The sequence below is a fragment of the Triticum aestivum genome, chromosome 4D, assembly GCF_018294505.1.
Source record: "Triticum aestivum cultivar Chinese Spring chromosome 4D, IWGSC CS RefSeq v2.1, whole genome shotgun sequence".
NCBI lineage: Eukaryota > Viridiplantae > Streptophyta > Magnoliopsida > Poales > Poaceae > Triticum > Triticum aestivum.
In genome coordinates, this window is record NC_057805.1 from 38,185,364 (window position 1) to 38,204,473 (window position 19,110).

Genomic DNA, 19,110 nt, shown 5'->3' on the forward strand with positions numbered 1-19,110 from the left:
CCCCGGCCTTGGGCCGCCTGTGAGCCGCCCCGGACATGTTCCATCTGGCTGAGCGGCCCCATACCAAAGTCGCCGCCGCCTCACTGAGTCGTTCGCCTCTGCTTATGAGCCGCCACGTGCAGCATCAAGTCGCTGCTGATGATACCCCGCTGGCTTGCTGCGCGGGCTTCCACTGATGTGCCCTGGCTCTTAGCTACTTCTGCCTTGCCGCCCGCGCCAGGTACGGCCATGACCCGCCACTGGCTACTGTCGCGCCTCTGCGCTGCATTGTCTAATTCCTGCTGCTGGTTGAAAGAAAGATAAGAAGAGACCGGTTGAAAGGAAAGTCAAGTGGCTGGGTGCTAAAAAAAGAGGTCAAGCATGACCCGGAGGATCCCTTCTGAGCCGCCCGGTGTCGCGCTTTAAGCCACCACCTCTGTCATCATTGCTGCAACCCTACGGCTGATAATTCTTGACAAAACATATCAGGTGAAATCCATCCTGTCAAGTTTCTATTGATACATTTTTATTTTCTTCGAGAACAAATTACTCTCGTTTGTAAACATTCTTATGCAGAATTCATAACTGCAAAGGAGACCATCAAACTATAGCCCTTGCCTACATCGTACGGATCAATGGACATAGTCATTTATAACCCGTTGAGATTCAACATATTCCAGCGTTCCGCTGTTCAACTATATGCCGGTTTACATCACGGTCAAATATGGAGAATCTCAAGCCAACTCCTCGAGTCGTCTTAAGACTCGGGGGCTACAATGATATGACTCAGCAAGCCTTGCCAGTTTCAGCAAATTCAAGAACCCCAGGACGTTGAAGGGGAAGATAACCCGGTCCCGGAGGCTGCTGCCATATTAATGAAAATTTACAGGCCGTCAGAGAATTTTTGGTTCAAAATGAAGATTTCGGTTTAAAATCCGGCTCAAGGGAAATTTGTTTCTCACCAAGCTTTGAAGCTCTCAATATCTGGTTTAAAACTCCGGTTAAAAAAGAATCCATCTCTCGCAGGTTCGAGTTTTCAGGAAAAATTAAAGGTTGCCAAAGAGAACTTGCTGCCATGATGCGCGGTTCAAACATGGGTATCCTGCCTTATTGGCTTATCTTATTTGTCGCTTGGGGGCTTCCTGTTCAAACATAGGTCTATTCACCAAAGAGAACATAGCGTTACTACCCTCTTGACTAGGTTATCTTGTTCAAACATAGGTGTATTCACCAAAGAGGACATAACCCTTCCGCGTTATCCTACCTGTATGCCAGCTGCTTCTCCATCAGGTAATCCTGATTGACCCGCCGAACTCTTAACATTCAGTCTTTTAAACAAGACCCTGAACTAGTTAAGGTTAAAACGCTGGATTTTCATGTGAGGGCACGGCTTACAGATAGCGAGGATGAACCCATGCTATTAAGCCGCCTTCATTGAAACTTGGTTAAACCTGCCTGTTTGCATGATGCTACTCCGACCTCGTGTACTCTCGATAAGTCAATCTTTAAACAAGACCCTGAACTTATCCAGGTTAAAACATCGATTGGGTCATGTGAGAGCCGGCTTACAGAAAGCGAGGATACTCCAGTGGCTATCATGCTAGTTTCATTGAAGTATTCTGTTATCATACACATACATCATCATATATTGCATCATACATTGCATCATCATTACATCATCATAGCATACATCATATCTGCATGGATATACTGGTTTATATTGCAGGAATCGGTTTTCAAACCAGGTTATATTATTCAAATCTTTAATAGCCAACATGGCTGGATTTTTATTACGGTTATCAATAACCAATATTATGATTATTTTTTCAAAGTCGCTTCAGTGCAATGGCTATTATTTTACCAATGGATATGATTTATTCTACAATGGAGGAAATAGTCCCGAGTCGCTGCAGGCTTATGACCCGGCACTTGGGAGCTACATTATTCAAGTTGAGATTACATCAAATATGCAAGTCCCATGTCACTGCCAGCATGCACCATGGCACTTGGGGGCTAATGCAAGATCATTATTTTTTACTTGCCTTATTGAAGACCCGACTCATCATATCGTAATGAGCCGGCCCTTGGGGGCTACCAATTGCTCCTGTCAAAAATTCAAGGTACACAAGTCTTAATCCATTATATTGAAAAGTTCACTACTCAGTTGGTAAAGTACAAAGCTCTTAACCTTGTGGACATGGGTTCGAGCCCCATGGTGAGGGTTACATCATATGATATTGTTCTCAATGAAGTATATATAAAGTCGCAGCTCAGTATTATCTTACTAAGCCGGCCCTTGGGGGCTACATATGTGGAATATTCAGTTTTGACTAGTGATTGAGATGAACAACCTAGATTTCTTCAAGTTTGCAACATTTATATTGAAGCAAGTCTTAAGCTGTTGCTACGCTCCCTTCTTAAGACTTGGGGGCTACAAGTAATATGCATATATGGGAGGTGTATTTTCAAGCTTGATGTTAAGTGTTTCAAGGCCAATATTTTTGTTAAGCATTGGGAGCTGAATCAAATGAATTATTCTTCACAATATTTTTCTGTGAGAAGCCAACGTCAGCAAATTGATTACGAGGCTGGCCTATTGACCTGGATTTTCTAGAAGAAGGAAATGATAAGGAATTAAGGATGATCAGGTGCCGGCTTACAAGAATTCTTAACCCGGAGCACAATCTGTCAAATTTGTTCTTGTGTTTGTTTTTATAGGATCAATTTAACATGGATAAATCTAAATTAAACTGGGGGCTAATGTCGGGGATATACCCCGCGGTATGACCCGGCCGGAGTTATGACCCAACTGGGACTTGATATTTCATTGGTAAGCCGGCAGACAGTTGTAAGCTGGCAGACAGTTATAAGCCAGATTGTAAGCCGGCAGACAGTTATAAGCCAGATTGTAAGCCGACAGATTATAAGCCAGATTGTAAGGCAGATTGTAAGCCAGATTGTAAGCCAGATTGTAAGCCAGATTGAAGCCGACAGTTAAGAAGCCCAAGACGTTAAGAAGCCCATGGTGAGAAGCCCGTGAAGAGAAGTCAAAATAGTTTAAGTCTTAATCCGAGTTAGGCTCTACATGTAACCCGCCCCTTCAACTTATATAAGGAGGGGCAGGGCACCCCAAGAAGGACAGGTTGAATAATAGTTAAGGCTAGACACAACTAGGAGAGCCGGAGATACGGCGACTCCCTCATGAGCATAATGAGACCTAGCCACAAACAGCATGCAGGGTTGTTACCGGATGATGTTTCTCAGGGCCCGAAGCTGTCTAAACCCTTGTCTTGTGTTGCTTCTCTCGATTCCGATCAACCCCTCTAAAGCTACTACATAGATGCATTGGCCTCACGACTAAGTCCTTCTCACTAGGACATCTGCCGTGACAATTCCATGACACTATTCCTGATTGGACACTTCCATATTTGGCTTATATGACCCGGGGTGAGTTACCTGGAGATGAAGTTTTGGCCAGGCAGATAACCCGGCGGTCTAAGTCGATGACTATTGTCAATGGCGAGTTACAACGATGTAGTGTCACAAGGGTGTTTCAACGTTGCATTTCTCCTGACGAGGGCCGTGAGATTCTACGAGAAATTCATGAAGGAGATTGTGGCCATCATGCCGGCTCTAAGTCTTTCGTGGCTAAAGCTTTTTGTCATGGGTTTTATTGGCTGACGGCTCATGCTGATGCAGAGGATCTGGTTAACAAGTGTGATGGCTGTCAGAAATTTTCCAGACGAGCTCATGTGCCTGCTCAGGAATTGAGGATGATTCCAATCACTTGGCCGTTTCTGGTCTGGGGGCTGGATATGGTTGGGCCTTTTAAGAGATCCAAGGACAAAAAGACCCACCTGTTGGTGGCGATTGACAAATTTACAAAGTGGGTTGAGGCAGAGCCGGTCAGCAAGTGTGATGCGGCAACGCTGGTTCAATTCCTTAAAAAGGTGGTTTTACGCTTTGGCTACCTCGTAGGATCATAACTGATAATGGTACTAATCTGTCCAAGGGTGCTATGAAAGAATTCTGTCAACGAGAACATATTCATCTTGATGTATCATTAGTGGCTCACCCCCAGTCCAATGGTCAAGCCAAAAAGGCCAATCAAGAAATCTTGAGAGGCATAAAGCCCCGAAATATGGTCCCTTTGCAGAGGACGTCGGGTTGTTGGGTTGAGGAGTTGCCCTCAGTGCTTTGGAGTATCAATACTACCCCCAATAGATCCACGAGTTATACACCTTTCTTCATGGTTCATGGAGCAGAGGAAGTCCTTCCTAGTGACATCCGTCATGACTCGCCCCGTGTGGCGGCTTATGTTGAAGCCGATAATGAAAAAGCACGTCGGGATGATCTTGACCTTCTGGATGAGGAGCGTGATCTTGCGGCAGCTAGTTCGGCGATTTACTAGCAAGATCTGTGTCATTATCATAGCCGTCGGGTTAAAACCCGGACCTTTTAAGAAGGCGACTTGGTGCTCCGGCTCATCCAGGATCAAAAAAATATGCACAAATTATCCCCACCTTGGGAAGGGCCTTTTGTGGTCAGCAAAAATCTGAACAACGGGTCGTACTACCTCATTGATGTTCGAGACCACAAGGACTCACGCACGTTGGCGGAGGAGACCCGCCGGCCGTGGAACTTTGCTCATCTTCGGCCTTATACACTTGAGCCACTGGCTCTTGGGTTGTACATATTTTCATCAATGTATATATTATGATTAGTATAATAAAGCCGGCATCCCTGATAATTCAGGGCCTCTGTCGTTTCATTTCTGAGTATCTGAGTCTTTATTGTCAATTCATAAGATCACTTGGGGGCTTCCTGCTCATTGAGCATAGTTGTGACTACCCTCTTGATCCGGCTTGCACGCCTTGTTACAAATTATATGGGGGCTTCCTGCTCATTGAGCATAGCAATGACTACCATTTGATCTGGCTTATACGCCTTATTGCAAATGACTTGGGGGCTTCCCGCCCAAGTTAAAAGGTTACCAAAGAGAACTTGCTACAATGTGCAGTTCAAACATAGGTAACCTGCCTTGATGGCTTATTATAGGTCACTTGGGGGCTTTATGTTCAATGAACATAGCTATATTTACCCTTTTGATCGGCTTGGATGCCAGGTGTATTCACCAAAAGTCCGGTTTATCCTGCCTTGTATGTCTGCCACTCCGCCAAAGTAATCTTGGAATGACCCTCTTGACAGTCTATCTTATAAAGACCCTGAACTTGTCAAAGTTAAAATGGCGGTTAGTCATGTGAGGCCCGGCTTACAGGTTTGAATAAAGGATTAACTCAGTGGCTGTGTGGCCTATGAACAACACTTGATATTGAGGCTCGGCGGCCTATAAAAGCCTTGCTTTGTCTGATTTGTTATTTTCCCTAAACATTGTTTTGGTTCACATCTTTGTACCATATTGGCATATGGTTTAAAATGATTCAGGCCATGTAGCCTTAATCCTGATGGCTCATATTTGAGTATATCTGGGGTTTCGATAACCCGGTTTGGCTTTGGATGATAAGTCACCAGTATATTTTGATTGTGCACTTGGAGTTATGCGCTCTAAGTTTTTGGGCTGTTAATCTTACTGCATATGGCGATGTAAACCGGCAGTATGAAGCAATTTCACATGCATGTTTTACTTGTTATATAAATATGCGAGGTTTTGATAACCCACCCTGGTTATAGACTTTAATGTCGCCAGGTAACGTTTTATGGGACGTCATGACCCGCCCTAGCATGAACCGCCAGGGCACATGCTATTTACTTATGTACATGGATTATGATAATATGATCTGCGTGATTGATAACATCATGAGCATAAGCAGCAGATCTTCAACATCAGATCGGCGGTTCAAAGTATTATGCAAATAAACATGCATGATGGCATGGCAAATCATTGTTTTTACTACCCTATTACTTGGCTTTCCAAGCCCAAATGATTAAGTGTTTTTTCAAGAAGAGCCGGGAGGCAGTCTCAGAGCCACCTCATGGTTTAATTGCCTTGGTCTTGCTAGGTTGAAGCTTCCAGTTTATCCAGCGCGGGTTCTTCCTCTTCCTCCACTGGCTAGAAATCAGGTGATGTCCAATTGATGCCAGCTATCGCTTTGAATACAGCCTCATCATCTATTAGCGTGGATGGATCAATATCAGGAGCAAAAGTGTGCTTACGTGTTGGTGGAATAAGATCCATAACGGGATAAACTGGCGCTTTCACTTTTGCATTCTCAACGGTATAAGCCGCCTGATACTTGGAGAGATCGGTTTCCTCAGCCAGCTTGCTTGCCAAAGGTCGCATCTCCCTTACAATGTTGGTGAAGTCCTCTGCGGTGAAGGGAGACCCGTGTTCTTTTAAGCTTGGACAGCCTGTGGCCAATTCCTCCGGGTCAAGCTCTGCCTGCCATGCCTTGGCCCGGCTCAGGGTGGTGATGGCACCAGCCCTAGCAGCTGACCATTTTATCTCCTCCACCCTTTGAGGTACGACTGACAACTTGTCCAGTGTTTCTCTGATAAGTGAAAGTGGCTGTTTAGAATGAGAAACGACAGCTATAGCTCGTTGAGCGCCGGTGTATAACTGCTCCACAAGGGTGTATGCAGCTTTCAGCTTCACGCACATGTCTGAGCCAAGGTTGGAAATTCTGGAGCCTGCATTAGCAAAGATATTGATAAACCGGCTACTGATTGTTATACATTGGTGGGGAAAGATTGAAGTACAATATTACTTACCAAAGATGGCGGCCGTCATGCTATTGATTTGATGCTTCAAGCCGGATAACTCATCAATCACCGGCTTAAGATCAGCCTCAGCATCTTCCACTCTTTTTAATAGAGCCGCCTTCTTAGTGTCCCAGCTATTTCTTTCAGCGCTGAAATCCTTTTTCAGCTTCTTAATGTCTTGTCAGAGGTAAACCGGAGGAAAGTTCTCCACCTCCACTATTCCGGGTTGTGCGACGAGCTTCATGCTGTTGTTTCTTCAAAATAAAGTTGGGATCCAAGTAAGCTAAAGGGTGATAAAACCTTACTTCTCGGCTCGCTTGACGAACTTTCTGTCTTGTCAGAGGTTCAGAGTCGGAGGAAAGGATAGTTACCTCTTCAACATCCGCCTGCCTTCCTTCTGCGTCATCCTGAGAGTTTTCAGCATCAATAAGGTGTATAAAGAAAGAGCCAAGGGAGTCAAGTTCTACCTCCGACTCGTTGTCATTCAAAGAAAATAGCTCTGTGGTGTTTGTTTTCTTCTTGGAAGGCTTTTTGGGAGCCTTATTCTTTGTCCTGGTCTTCTTGGCCGGCTTATCCTGAAGATTTTTGCTCTAGAAGGGGGGGGTCAGCCTGCAGAAATTCAAGTAATAATGAGAAGGCAGATTGATAAATAATGAGCTAGTAAAAGTTGCTAGAAAAATACTTACAGCCGGCGGCTTATTGAGGGTACAGAAGGGGTTCAGCCCCACTTTGCTGCAAGTTGCTAAACTCTCGTGGAGAAGAGTCTTAGTCATATCATTAATCTGTTGGTCATCCAGACGGATTGGAGAGTAACGCAACGGATCTTTAACATCACCGGTATACTCGCACATTAAGCCGGACCGGCGACTTAAGAGCAAGATTCTCCATGCGACCCAGCAGCGAACCAGATCAACTCCAGTAAAACCATTGGCCATCAAGGCTTTTATCTTTGAAAATATGGGCATATATTTGGCCCGTTCTTCTGTGCTGATCCGTTCTGGGAGAGGGTGCCTGTTGCTAAGCCGGGTTTCACGGTAACCCGGTAGAGGATTTTCATCTTCCAGAGATGTATCTTTGCAGTAAAACCAAGTTTGATTCCAGTCCTTAGGATGACTGGGGAGTGCGGCGGCAGGAAAAGTGGCTTCTTTCCGCCTCTAAATTGAAATGCCACCTAGTTCTAAGCTGGGCCCGTCCGTGAACTCGGTCTGGCGGTTTAATTCCCTGAACAGTTCTATAGTGGCCTCCTGTTGAAGGTACACTTTGCAAAACACTTGAAAGTTGCATATGTCTGAAACAGAATTAATTGGGCCCGATATCCTGAGGAGGAAGCTTGAAGAAATGCAGCACATCACGAAAGAATTTTGAGCCGGGTGGGGTAAGCCCCGGGAGCATATGGTCAGTAAAGACAATGACTTCGCCTTCTTTGGGGTCATGAGTGGTTTCTGTGCCTGGGACTCTCCAATGAATCACGTTCTTTGCGGCTAATATGCCTACTTGAACATGCTCGTTCAGCGTTTGCTCGGTAACCCGGGAGGTGACCCAGTTGCATGAGGTAACAGTTTTGGTCATTTTGTTGATGAAAGCCTAAAAAGAAAGATATTGTCGGTTTAAGGTTATGCTATTAAGCCGGCCAGTGATCAAAAAGTATGTGCGTTATGTAAGGCCAGTTCATAGGCAGAAGAATAAGTGCCATAAAGGTCAGCATGGTTAAACCGGAAGACAATGCCGGGTTATACATATTGTGAACATATACTGGCGGCTTAAAAAGGGGACTAATGCTATATGGCGGGTTACAGCTTATCATATAAGCCGCCCGCACGATTGCAGTGCGACAGATCTATAAGTGAAGTTTTGCTAAGTGATGAACAAATAGGATCCACAGATCATTTCTATTATTTTGGATCTACAGTAGTTCAGAAAAGAAAATAAATTTTAACCCTAAGGTCGCGACAGTGGAAGAACTCATGTGCTCGGATGGGATCTTATACAGAAAAAGTATCTTCTGCCATTGGAAAGGGATGCTAAACTATTACCGTGTGACTTCAGTACCATGCTCAGATCAAACTACGCAATCTAGAGAGGAAAATGAGGAACGATGAAGAACACCGATGAACGGTGGAAACCCTAATGCAGATCTGCTATGGGGGAAAGTGAGTACTTACTGACGCTGTTGAGCAGCGGAGGTGCGCCCCAGTTCTCTGGTCCGTTCAGGTCGATGCAGCGGCCGGAGTTGAGGACGCTGGAGTAAGACGGCAGCGGTGGATCTCGGGTTTGCTGAGGCACTGCGAGGAGGAAGACGAAGACGAGGGGGCAGGGTAAAAGTGAAAGGAAGGACCCTATGTCTCTATTCATAAGGAAGTGGATAGATGGCATGCGCGGGAATCGAGGAGGCCGAAAAATGATTATGTGGTTGTGTGGACGCCTCGGTTTTCGGAAGGTCTATTAAGATAAGGATCTGTTAAGATATCCTGGGCTTTGTGCAAAGTTAATGCGCATGATGTCATGGCGGTTTACTGCGGCTCTGTGATGTGACGTCATGGCGGGTTACGACGAGTCGATGAGGAATTGAGGATGGAAGATTCTGCTAAGTCAAGTGTTGAAGATTGATGTGAACAAGTTCAAATCAACCCGCGGCATAATGTTGGGGATATGACTACTAGGTATGACCCGCCAAGGAGGGGCCGAGTCATGCCATTGGCGACTTAAAGATGAAGAGGCCTGTTAAGGTCCAAGAGGATATGAAGATGGCGGTTCAAGAGGCAAGCATATTGAAGGCCCAAGACCTGGAGGCGACTTGAGGCCCAAAGGGATGAGCCGCCATATGTTTAACTTGTACTGTAAGACAAGCTTAGTTAGAAACCGAGCCGGTCACGTTTGTGTGAGCCAGCCGGGACTCTGTAAGCCGCCGGGCATGAACCTGTATATAAAGGGGTGACCCGGCGGCGGGTTAGGTCAGGTAACAATCAATCGAGAGTTAGGTCAAGCGTATTCGCTCCCTGGTAATCGAATCCCAAGCAATACAACCTAAAGTAGGAGTAGGCTTTTACCTCATTGAGAGGGGTTGAACCTGGGTAAACTCTCTGTGTCCTTTGTCCCATTTAATCCCTTCAAGCTAACCTAGTTGCGATGGCTCCACACCTAACTCCTTTTGCTAGGGCATCTGCCGTGTTAAGTCCACGACAATACCCCTCTTGATAGTACGGAGATCCTATAACTTAAGAAAGACAAAATGAACTATGAAAGACCACGTCTTTTCCTGTCTTCATTCTTCTCAGCTGCACTCACGCGTCTAGACCAGGTACCGAAGTAATTGCTTCACTTAGCAAATTTTGGGGGTTAACTTTGTCACGCATGATCTTCGATGTTAATCTTCATTGCAATGCAGATGATAATCTTTGGAGTTTATAACAAACTCCTCGGTACTTCAGGCACCTATAAACATGTGTGTTATATAAATGCAAGTATTACATTTTGGTTTTCAAAATTACAATTAGAAAATATTATTTTAATTATACAAACATTTCAATAATTATACGCAAATTTGTATATTCAGTGTTTGTACAATTAAAAACATTCATAATTTATAAACTGTTAATATAAATATTCAATCATGGTAAATATTAAATTTATGTATTTTTTAAATATAAGTCATGAGTAAAGTAATATACACAAAGTGAATATTCATAAATATTTACTAATTTTTTGTATTCATAATTTTGTATAATTTAAATATATGCTGCAAGAGTATATATTTTGGATTCATTCTACATATTTATTTAATAAACATTTTCAATGCCTGTTAACTAAGTATTTTTTACATAATATGCAGGTTTATATTGATTTTTTATTTATTAATCATGGTTTGAATGTATAGTATTTTTAACACACAAATATTTGAACATAATTTTATTTACAAATATCTTAAATGTTTTCATTACTTATGTTTTACTAAATATTTTATATATAATACACAAGTTTATATTTAAATCTTTTCATTTACTAATCATCATCTGTATGTATAAAAAAATTAACACACAAATATGTGAAAATAACTTTATTACTTAAGTTTTACAAATACCTTAAAAAATAGCGCGCGCAACTGGGCTGCAGTATCCGCAGCCCAATTAAGCTCCACATAGTTTTTGTTCAGTACATATAAGTTTGTTATGAACAATAGACAACTGGACCAGAAGTGCCAAGTGGCTAGACTGTCTCATGTTTAAACAATTGGTGGGGTGTTCAATTTCTTGCGTTTAACTTTTAGGTGTTAATTTTCGCATATATGTGCACTACTATGGTCAGTTTTTCATAATAAAACTATATGAGGCGATGTTGCGCAAAAAAGCGTTACTATGGTTGATTTTTTTGCAAATAAAAAAATATGAGGGTGTTCTGTGTAAAAATACGTCGCGCCATCACTCACTGATAAGTGGGGTCATACAGATGGATACGCCGGCATACGTGTATTGTGACCTTATATGCAAGCTTGAGTCAACATGACCACAAATTGTATTGCCAGCGATTAGAGCAACTCCATATGCACTCTTTCCTGTCTTCCTCTCGTCCCTGGCGGCTGGAACCCTAGCCGCCGCCAGGGGAGGCCGATCTTTCAACGCCGCTCTCTGGCGGCTCCCCTCCACCGGCGACCTCGGTCGTCGGTGGTGGTGGGGGGGGGGGGGGGTCGCCGGATCCACGCGTGTGGATCGCTTTTAGTTTCTCATAGTCTAGGTTTTTAGGTTGTTCATCGTCTTTGCTTCGGCGGCGACGCTGACAATGCTGAATAAAGATTCTTCGGATCCTTCCCTGACGAGGCCATTGGTCCTATGGTTGGGGATGGATTTGGAAACCAGTCTGTTCAAGTAAGGATGGCGTGGCGGCGGCAGCATCCTCATGGTGGACCTGTGTCCTCGGGCTCCGCCGTTGCGACGGCGTTTGCTCCAGCGTGGGCGCGGAGCTTGGGAGGTAGTCCAGGAGCGGATGCAGATTGTGGTATGCATCGACGACATCTGGAAGATGGAGCATGTGCTGGGCTCATGGTTCGTGGATGGCAGATATGGTTTCCTCCATCGGCGTTTTAGTCGTGGTGGGGTGCCAGATCTGGAGTTCGATGGCGTGTCCGGGATGTTGCCCCGGTCTGATTCGTTCAACGGTAAGGGCTTCACTTTTGGTGAGCCACCTTGGAGGTCCGCAAAGCTACATATCAGCGATGGAGCCACGTCGAGCTCGGGTGAGGAGGTGATTCGTCATTCTTTTCTTCGGTGGCTGCTGTGGTGGTGTCAGAGGCAGGTGACGGGCGTTGGTGTCAAGCTCAGATATGTTCTGCTATCTTTTCAGTTTTGTCATGTCGGTCTTTACGTGACTTGTACTTTGTTCTTTATGATATGAATGAGACACGTATTACCATGAAAAAAAACACCACAAATTGTATTTTCAAAGTTCTAGCACCAATCTGAACATGCAACGCAAATTCAGTGACTTCCGGTGATATTACCTTTAAACAAAAACTACGACAAAGGTTCAACCGTTATTGTTGTTAAATACACCGTGGTATATGAAGTTGCACAACATGTGCAGTATGGTTCACAAATTAAAAGATACGGAAATCTGGTGCCGGAATTTGTCTTAGTGTACATGTACGTTTGATTCTTGTCTATAGCCGTATTTGTCGCTTGCCTGGCGTGACAGGGCGCCGTCGAACCCATTGTTTGTGACTAGGCTGAGTTGGAGCGACGCTCTTTTTTACTTAAAGCCTCCTAAGTTTAATAACAAATCTTGTACAAAGTTCCTGAAATGCTACAATACCCCAACCGTCAGAAAATAGAACGAAGGGTATATACGCCCCTAAGACCATTGGGCTCCACCTGTCAGAAAATAGTATGAAGGGAATATAGGCACCTTAACGGTTTAGCCCCACCATAAGGTAATAGTACGATGGGAAGATTAATACGAAAAATAGAGTCCACGCGGTTAAAAAATGCGACCTCCTCTTACCAACCCGGCTATGCTAGCCACACGACCAGTTCGAGTTTTCTTTAGGAAAAGCCATCATGGCGGTTTATATTCCATGTGAAAAGAGTGATACATTGTTTGTTAAGACATCAACTAAGAATCCAGGAGGTTCAGATTTCCAAACAATGGTTCGCGCCACCTCTGAGTTCCTAGCCGCTACATGTGTCGCTATATTGACCTTCCTAGGACAATGAGGAAAGACTATGAAAATAAAATTACTAGCTAGAAAAGAACATTCTTCATAAATCGCCTATGCTGGCCCAAGCGAATTCCCGCCATTCTACATGATCTCAGTGACCTCCATGCAGTCCGCCTCCACATGTATCTTGTTACACCCCACCTCATTCGTGAGTATGAGTCCATTTTGTAATCCTCTTGCTTCCGCCGTCGCATCTTCCACGAAGGGTATGTTTGCATGCAGCTGCAATGAAAAAGCCATGATCGTCGCGAAGCACTGCACCGGTACTTCCTGTGCCATTATCATAACCGAAGGTGGCGCCAACATTTAGTTTGATGATCCCCTCTGCTAGTTTACTCCATCCGTGCCTCTTAATCTTTGTGCTCTTCAACTTTGCCCATGAGAATTTTTGCACAAGTGTTGAGATTGCTTGAGCCGACATGGCTGGTTCATACATATGTTCTCCATGTTTGTATTTGCAGCGCTCCCACCATAAATACCAGATTGTAGTTGCCACTAGATCATTCCGATGCACATCATTTACAACTGAGCTTTTGGATAGTAGCAGGTCCACGAGCACTGACCCCCCCCCCCCCCCCCCCCCTCACGTTCAATGGAGCACACTTCAAACATTAACTCGTGCATTCCCGGGATCTACCAAATCTCCCTCACTCTCGGGCTTAGAAACATAGCATGCTGAATACTTTCACAATCCGAACTACACAGCGGAAACTGTGAGCTGGTTATCATATGCCGGTTAGCTAAGACACCCTTGCAGGGGATTGCTCCAAGCAAATTTCTCCAATAATGAAGTTTAATTTTTGATGGCACACCCAACTTCCAAATGGCACGCCAAACTGGACTAGTACTTGAGGCTTGAATTGAATTTGTCATCCTCAACTTCCGTCCGTGTTGGTATCCCATTCTTCATGAGATGTCGATCTTACCGAGAAAACCCCGCTCCTCTTAAGATGCCATGACACAAAATCTTCCATCATCCCCAAAGCTACTGGAATATATATACGATAAGTCGATAACTAGCCTAATGGCCTATAGACTAACACGCACAGGGAGGTTAAATGGGCTGTAGTCACTGTGGCCCATTGTTCATATGTTAGTTTTTTTGAAAATATGTAAATTATAATCATGGTAAAAATAAAGATAGAATATTGGAATAAAAATAAAATAAAATAAAATAACTTACTTAAAGAATTTTATGTAACTCTAAAAATTCACATATTAGTTGAAAAGAAAATTAAAATTAAAACAATATTTATGAATTATAATACGCATTGTTTGTGTAAATGAAAACATTGAACATATATTTAATAAAATATCAGTAATTTTTAAATGATATAGTTGAATAAATGTTCATAGAATTTTGGAAAGTGTTCATGTGGGATATAAGAAAATATTAAAAAAATAAAAAAGTGTTCACATGTTTTGTTAATGTTTGCGTGTTTGAGAAACTATTTATATATTCATTGAAAATAATAAATATATTTTTTAAACGTATATACTAGCCTAGTAAATCCTAGACTGCAGATCCTCAAATGAAAACTATTAAATATTATTTTTAAACATATGAACTTTTTATAATTATTAAATACATTTTTATTATATGGCTACTTTTAAAATGATAGGTGTATATTTTTTATTGAATAACCTTATGTTAATATGAGACTGTCCAAAATATATGAACATGAATATTTTAATTCTATCTTCTATTGTGATTTTGAGTTACTTATTTTTAGAAAATTCTAAACAGTAAAAATAAACTAACATGTGAAAAATGGGCCGCGGTGACTGCAACCCGTGTAAGCACCTGTGTGTTGGTCCATAGACCATTAGGCCTAGTTATCATATATGGACAACAAACTCAAACTAGCTCAGTCCTATATCAGCGAACTAAAAGCCTTGCCATCAACGAGCTCAAGGAAGACTAGTGCTGTTGTGCCACGCCCTACAGGATGGATCGCCCCATCGGCAGGCTTGACTAAGATCAATGTGGACGCGGCAGTCGGGAGAGGAAGAAGACACGGATCTGTTGCTGCAATCTCCAGAGATTCATCGGGTAACTTTTTGGGAGCTTCAGCTGTTGTCTTTAAAGGCATATCAGACCCGGCTACCCTTGAATGCATGGCGATCAGTGAAGCATTGTCACTAGTGGATGATCTATATGTGGCGAACATCCAAGTGGCGTCGGACTCGGAGGTGGTGATCGAGGATATTCGAGACAATAACCCAACAGTCTATGGAGCGATTATACATGAAATAGCAGAACATAGGTCAAATTTCCATATTTGTAATATTGGTCATGAGTTTAGGAGCTCGAATGTCGAGGCTCACAAGCTTGCGAAGCACGCTTTATCCCTACCAGCTGGCCGACATGTTTGGCTAGATCAGCCGGGTGGACTCTCTTTCGTCCGTGTAAACATTGTGACGGCGTAATAAAAGCTTCGAAGTTTGTCTAAAAAAAAACTCAAACTGACTGTGGGTCCGGATTGGTAGGAGGAAGTCGCTGGTTTGAACATAGCTCAGCCTAGTCACTGACAGTGGGCCCGGGACCACCCTGTCGCGTCACATGAGCTGCAGATACGGCTACAAGCGAGAATTGGACCGTGCATGAACGCCGAGACAAGTTCCTCCACCAGCTTTCCATATTTTTAAACTTGTGGCACCAAATTGCACATGCCGTGCAACCTCATATATCACCAGTGTATTTATCATAAAAAGAAAATTTACATTTGATGAATCAATATGGCGACAAAGAAATCAGCCTCCAGTCCCTCGGATGCTAGCTACTAGACAAGCATCGAGTATCTAGCAAAGCATCTTAATTTGCCAGCACGTCGTTCGTGTTAGGTGATAATCTCCTGTCGTGTTTCATCAGCTACTAGACAAGCTAACACTAGCCGCCCACACATGAGTCAATCAACACCGCAAAGCCAACCACACAATTTTTGGCAATAAAAACCTACGCATTCAGATCTCGCTTTCGACATCAATCATGCAGATCTAATCCGGTCTGTTTCGAATGCAAGACTTTTACACATGAGAAGTCCTCATCATTCTTCGAATTTTGGAATAAATTCTTTTTTGCCACATGAATTTTATTTCTATATACACTACTTAAAAATATAAGGTTTTTCCCCTTTTTTCCTACCCTAGGTATGTTATCCCCTCCCTTCTCTCCATTTTGACCCTCCATTCCAACCCCTCTCTATGCTTTTTCCACTGGTTTATCATGAGACCATCTCAACAGCCTCACATTTTATTGACTTACAACTAAAATCTTTTGATACGCAAACACACTAACAATAAAATGACAGGTAAATTGTAGTGATTGTGTAGACAAAGTCATCACAATTTGAACACACTATAGATATGCAATTCGCGACCTAACATATTACAATATTTATATCTATGTTGTAACACACGGACAATTATTTAGTAGCCGGAAAAAGAACATAATGAAACCCCTGGGTCTAGCTGGACCACATGGATAGTTTTGTGCGGAACAACGAAGCGTCTTTTCTTATCAAAGGGTTTTCAAACAACTTTGGAGGATTTTCGTATTTATGATTTTCTCTGTGCGGACTATCCATAAAAACTTTCCCAAATTAAAAATGCACTACATTGTGTGGTACTTCCTCTGTCCCATAATATAAAAACGTTTTTGACACTACACTAATGTAAAAACACTCTTATATTATGGGATAGAGGGCGTAGTAATTATTTGTTGGTTTAAATGTGGGGTCTTTTAAAAGTTCTTCCAATAGTCTACAACCAATCAGACAATATTTTTGGTGGAAAGCTATGTTCAATCCTGTGCGAATCAAAATGACATGACAGTAGGATTGTGCATTTCCACAACGCGAATTAAAGTGGAAAATTTGTACAGTAATAATTACTCTCTGAAGACCTTAAGTGGACAAGTTGAAGTCGACAGGCTAAACCTCTACACTATACTTCACCGGCGCCTGCGAGGACACCAAGAGTCCAAGACGACGCGAGCGCCATGGCGCACGATGGAGCTTCCCATGGAGCGACCACCGCCCCGCTGCTCGCGTCGACGGAGAAGCCACCGCGGAACATGTACGCCTTCGGCTGCGCCACGTTGGCCTCCATGACCACGATCCTCATGGGTTACAGTACGCGCCCAAACTCTGCTTCCTGGTACGTACAGTACCACACTACAGCGCCGATCGTGCTCTCGCTGACCTGTTAATTTGCTGCAGATCTCGCGCTGATGAGCGGCGCGCAGCTCTTCATCCGGGAGGACCTGGGGCTCACCGACGAGCAGGTGGAGGTACTGGCTGGGTCCATGAACGTGTACATGCTCGTGTCCATCCTCGCCGCCGGCTGGGCGGCCGACCTCCTGGGCCGCCGCGGCACCCTCGTGCTCGCCAACGGCTTCCTCATGGCCGGCGCGCTCGCCATGTCGCTCGGCGGCAGCTACGCGGCGCTCATGGCCGCGCGCTTCATCACCAGCATCGGCGTTGGCTTCTCCCTCGTCGTCGCGCCGGTCTACAACGCCGAGATCTCGCCGGCCTCCGCGCGTGGCGTGCTTTCCTCCTTACTCGATGTTAGTGCCGGCGCACGCTGCCGCCGCTGTGCTTGAGCGCGCTTGGCGTCTCATGGATTAATCTTTCGTTGCCGTGCTTGCACAGATATTTGTCAACGTCGGCATCCTGCTCAGCTACGTGTCGAACTACGCCTTGGCTGGCCTGCCGGTGCACCTCAGCTGGCGCGTCATGTACGCCATCGGAGTGCTCCCACCGGTGCTCCTCGCCGCCGGGGTGCTCGCCATGCCGGAGTCCCCGCGGTGGCTCGCCATGCGCGGGCGCGAGGCCGACGCGCGCGCAGTGCTCGTGCGCACCTCCGATACCGCCGCCGAGGCCGAGCTCCGCTTCGAGGAGATCAAGCGGGTCGTCGAGGCGCCGCGAGAAGCCGATAGTGGCGTGTGGCGGGAGCTGATCTTTCGGCCGTCGGCGATGGTCCGGCGGATCCTCGTCTTCGTGGTCGGGCTCAACTTCCTCCAGCAAGCGTTCGGCGTCGACGCCATCTTGCTGTACAGCCCGCTCATGTTCAAGAAGGCAGGCATGTCGTCGAACAGCGCCATCTTGGGCGCCACCGTGGCCATCGGCGTCGTCAAGACGTGCTTCATACTCGTGGTCTCGCTCTTCTCCGACCGCTTCGGCCGGCGCCCGCTCCTGCTGGCCAGCGCCGGCGGCGTGGCCGCCTCGCTGACCGGCCTGGCCCTCACACTCTGCATCGGCGAGACGTCGCCAGCGAGCACGGCTGCCTGCGTGGCGTTCACGCTGGCCACGGTCGCGGCGTTTTCGGTCGGGTGGGGGTCGCTCCCGTCCACGTACACGGCAGAGATCACGCCGCTGCGGCTGCGTGCGCAGGGCTCGAGCCTGGGCATGGCGGTGAACCGGCTGACTTGCGGGGTGGTAAGCATGTCGTTCATATCGCTAGCGGGCTGGATCACCATGCCCGGGTGCTTCTTTCTGTACGCCGCTATGGCGGCCACGGCGTACGTGTTCGTGTTCCTGCGGCTGCCAGAGACGAAGGGCCGGACCCTAGAGGAGATGGACGTGCTCTTTTCCAAGTGATTGTGTCATCTATAGGTTTTCGGCCACAATTCAATGCACGCTGTTGCGGCCCGCGGCACGTCTGGTAGAAACCTTTGGGAAAAAAAAGTGTGAACTCTTTTGTGATTGCATCATCGATAGGAATCAATAAAGAATTTCAGTATAGTACATCTAATGTCTGACGTGCTCAGGTACGTTGGATCCCGATCGAATGTATGACAATTAATCGTTGTAGCATGATGTTTTTCCTTTGAAAATTTTATGCTATACTGTATAAGGCAATTTTCGCTGTATAACATGGCAAATCCTTATACACAAGCATGACAATTAATCTCTTCTCGCATGACAAATTTGATCGTCAGATTTTGAGCATTAAAAATCTGACGTCAGATTTTTAACATTGCCGATCAATAAAAGGCTTCTAATCCTGGTGTTGTGTTATGATTCAAATTCAAATATAAAGAGAAAGTTTAACTTCTGACGAGCTAGCGGAGTGAGGCCCATCGCCGATCAATATTGTTCTAGGTCACATGTGTTATATATATATTCTTTGTAAGCCGCCGCATGGGATGAGTTGATCAGTTGTAAATCCCCGATGTTTGTAACCTCCCATGGAGATTTGCT

The 19,110-nt window shown here is 44.9% G+C and overlaps 1 protein-coding gene across 1 annotated transcript; it reads left to right on the forward strand.

Annotated features, from left to right (window-relative positions):
* Positions 1–16,803: 16,803 nt before the first annotated feature.
* On the forward strand, positions 16,804–18,654 carry LOC123096009 (polyol transporter 5). Its single transcript, XM_044517588.1, has 3 exons — positions 16,804–17,040; positions 17,128–17,474; positions 17,560–18,654. Exons 1-3 carry the CDS (start codon positions 16,908–16,910, stop codon positions 18,505–18,507), a joined length of 1,428 nt encoding a protein of 475 aa, XP_044373523.1. The 5' UTR covers positions 16,804–16,907; the 3' UTR covers positions 18,508–18,654.
* The last annotated feature ends 456 nt before the right edge of the window (positions 18,655–19,110 follow it).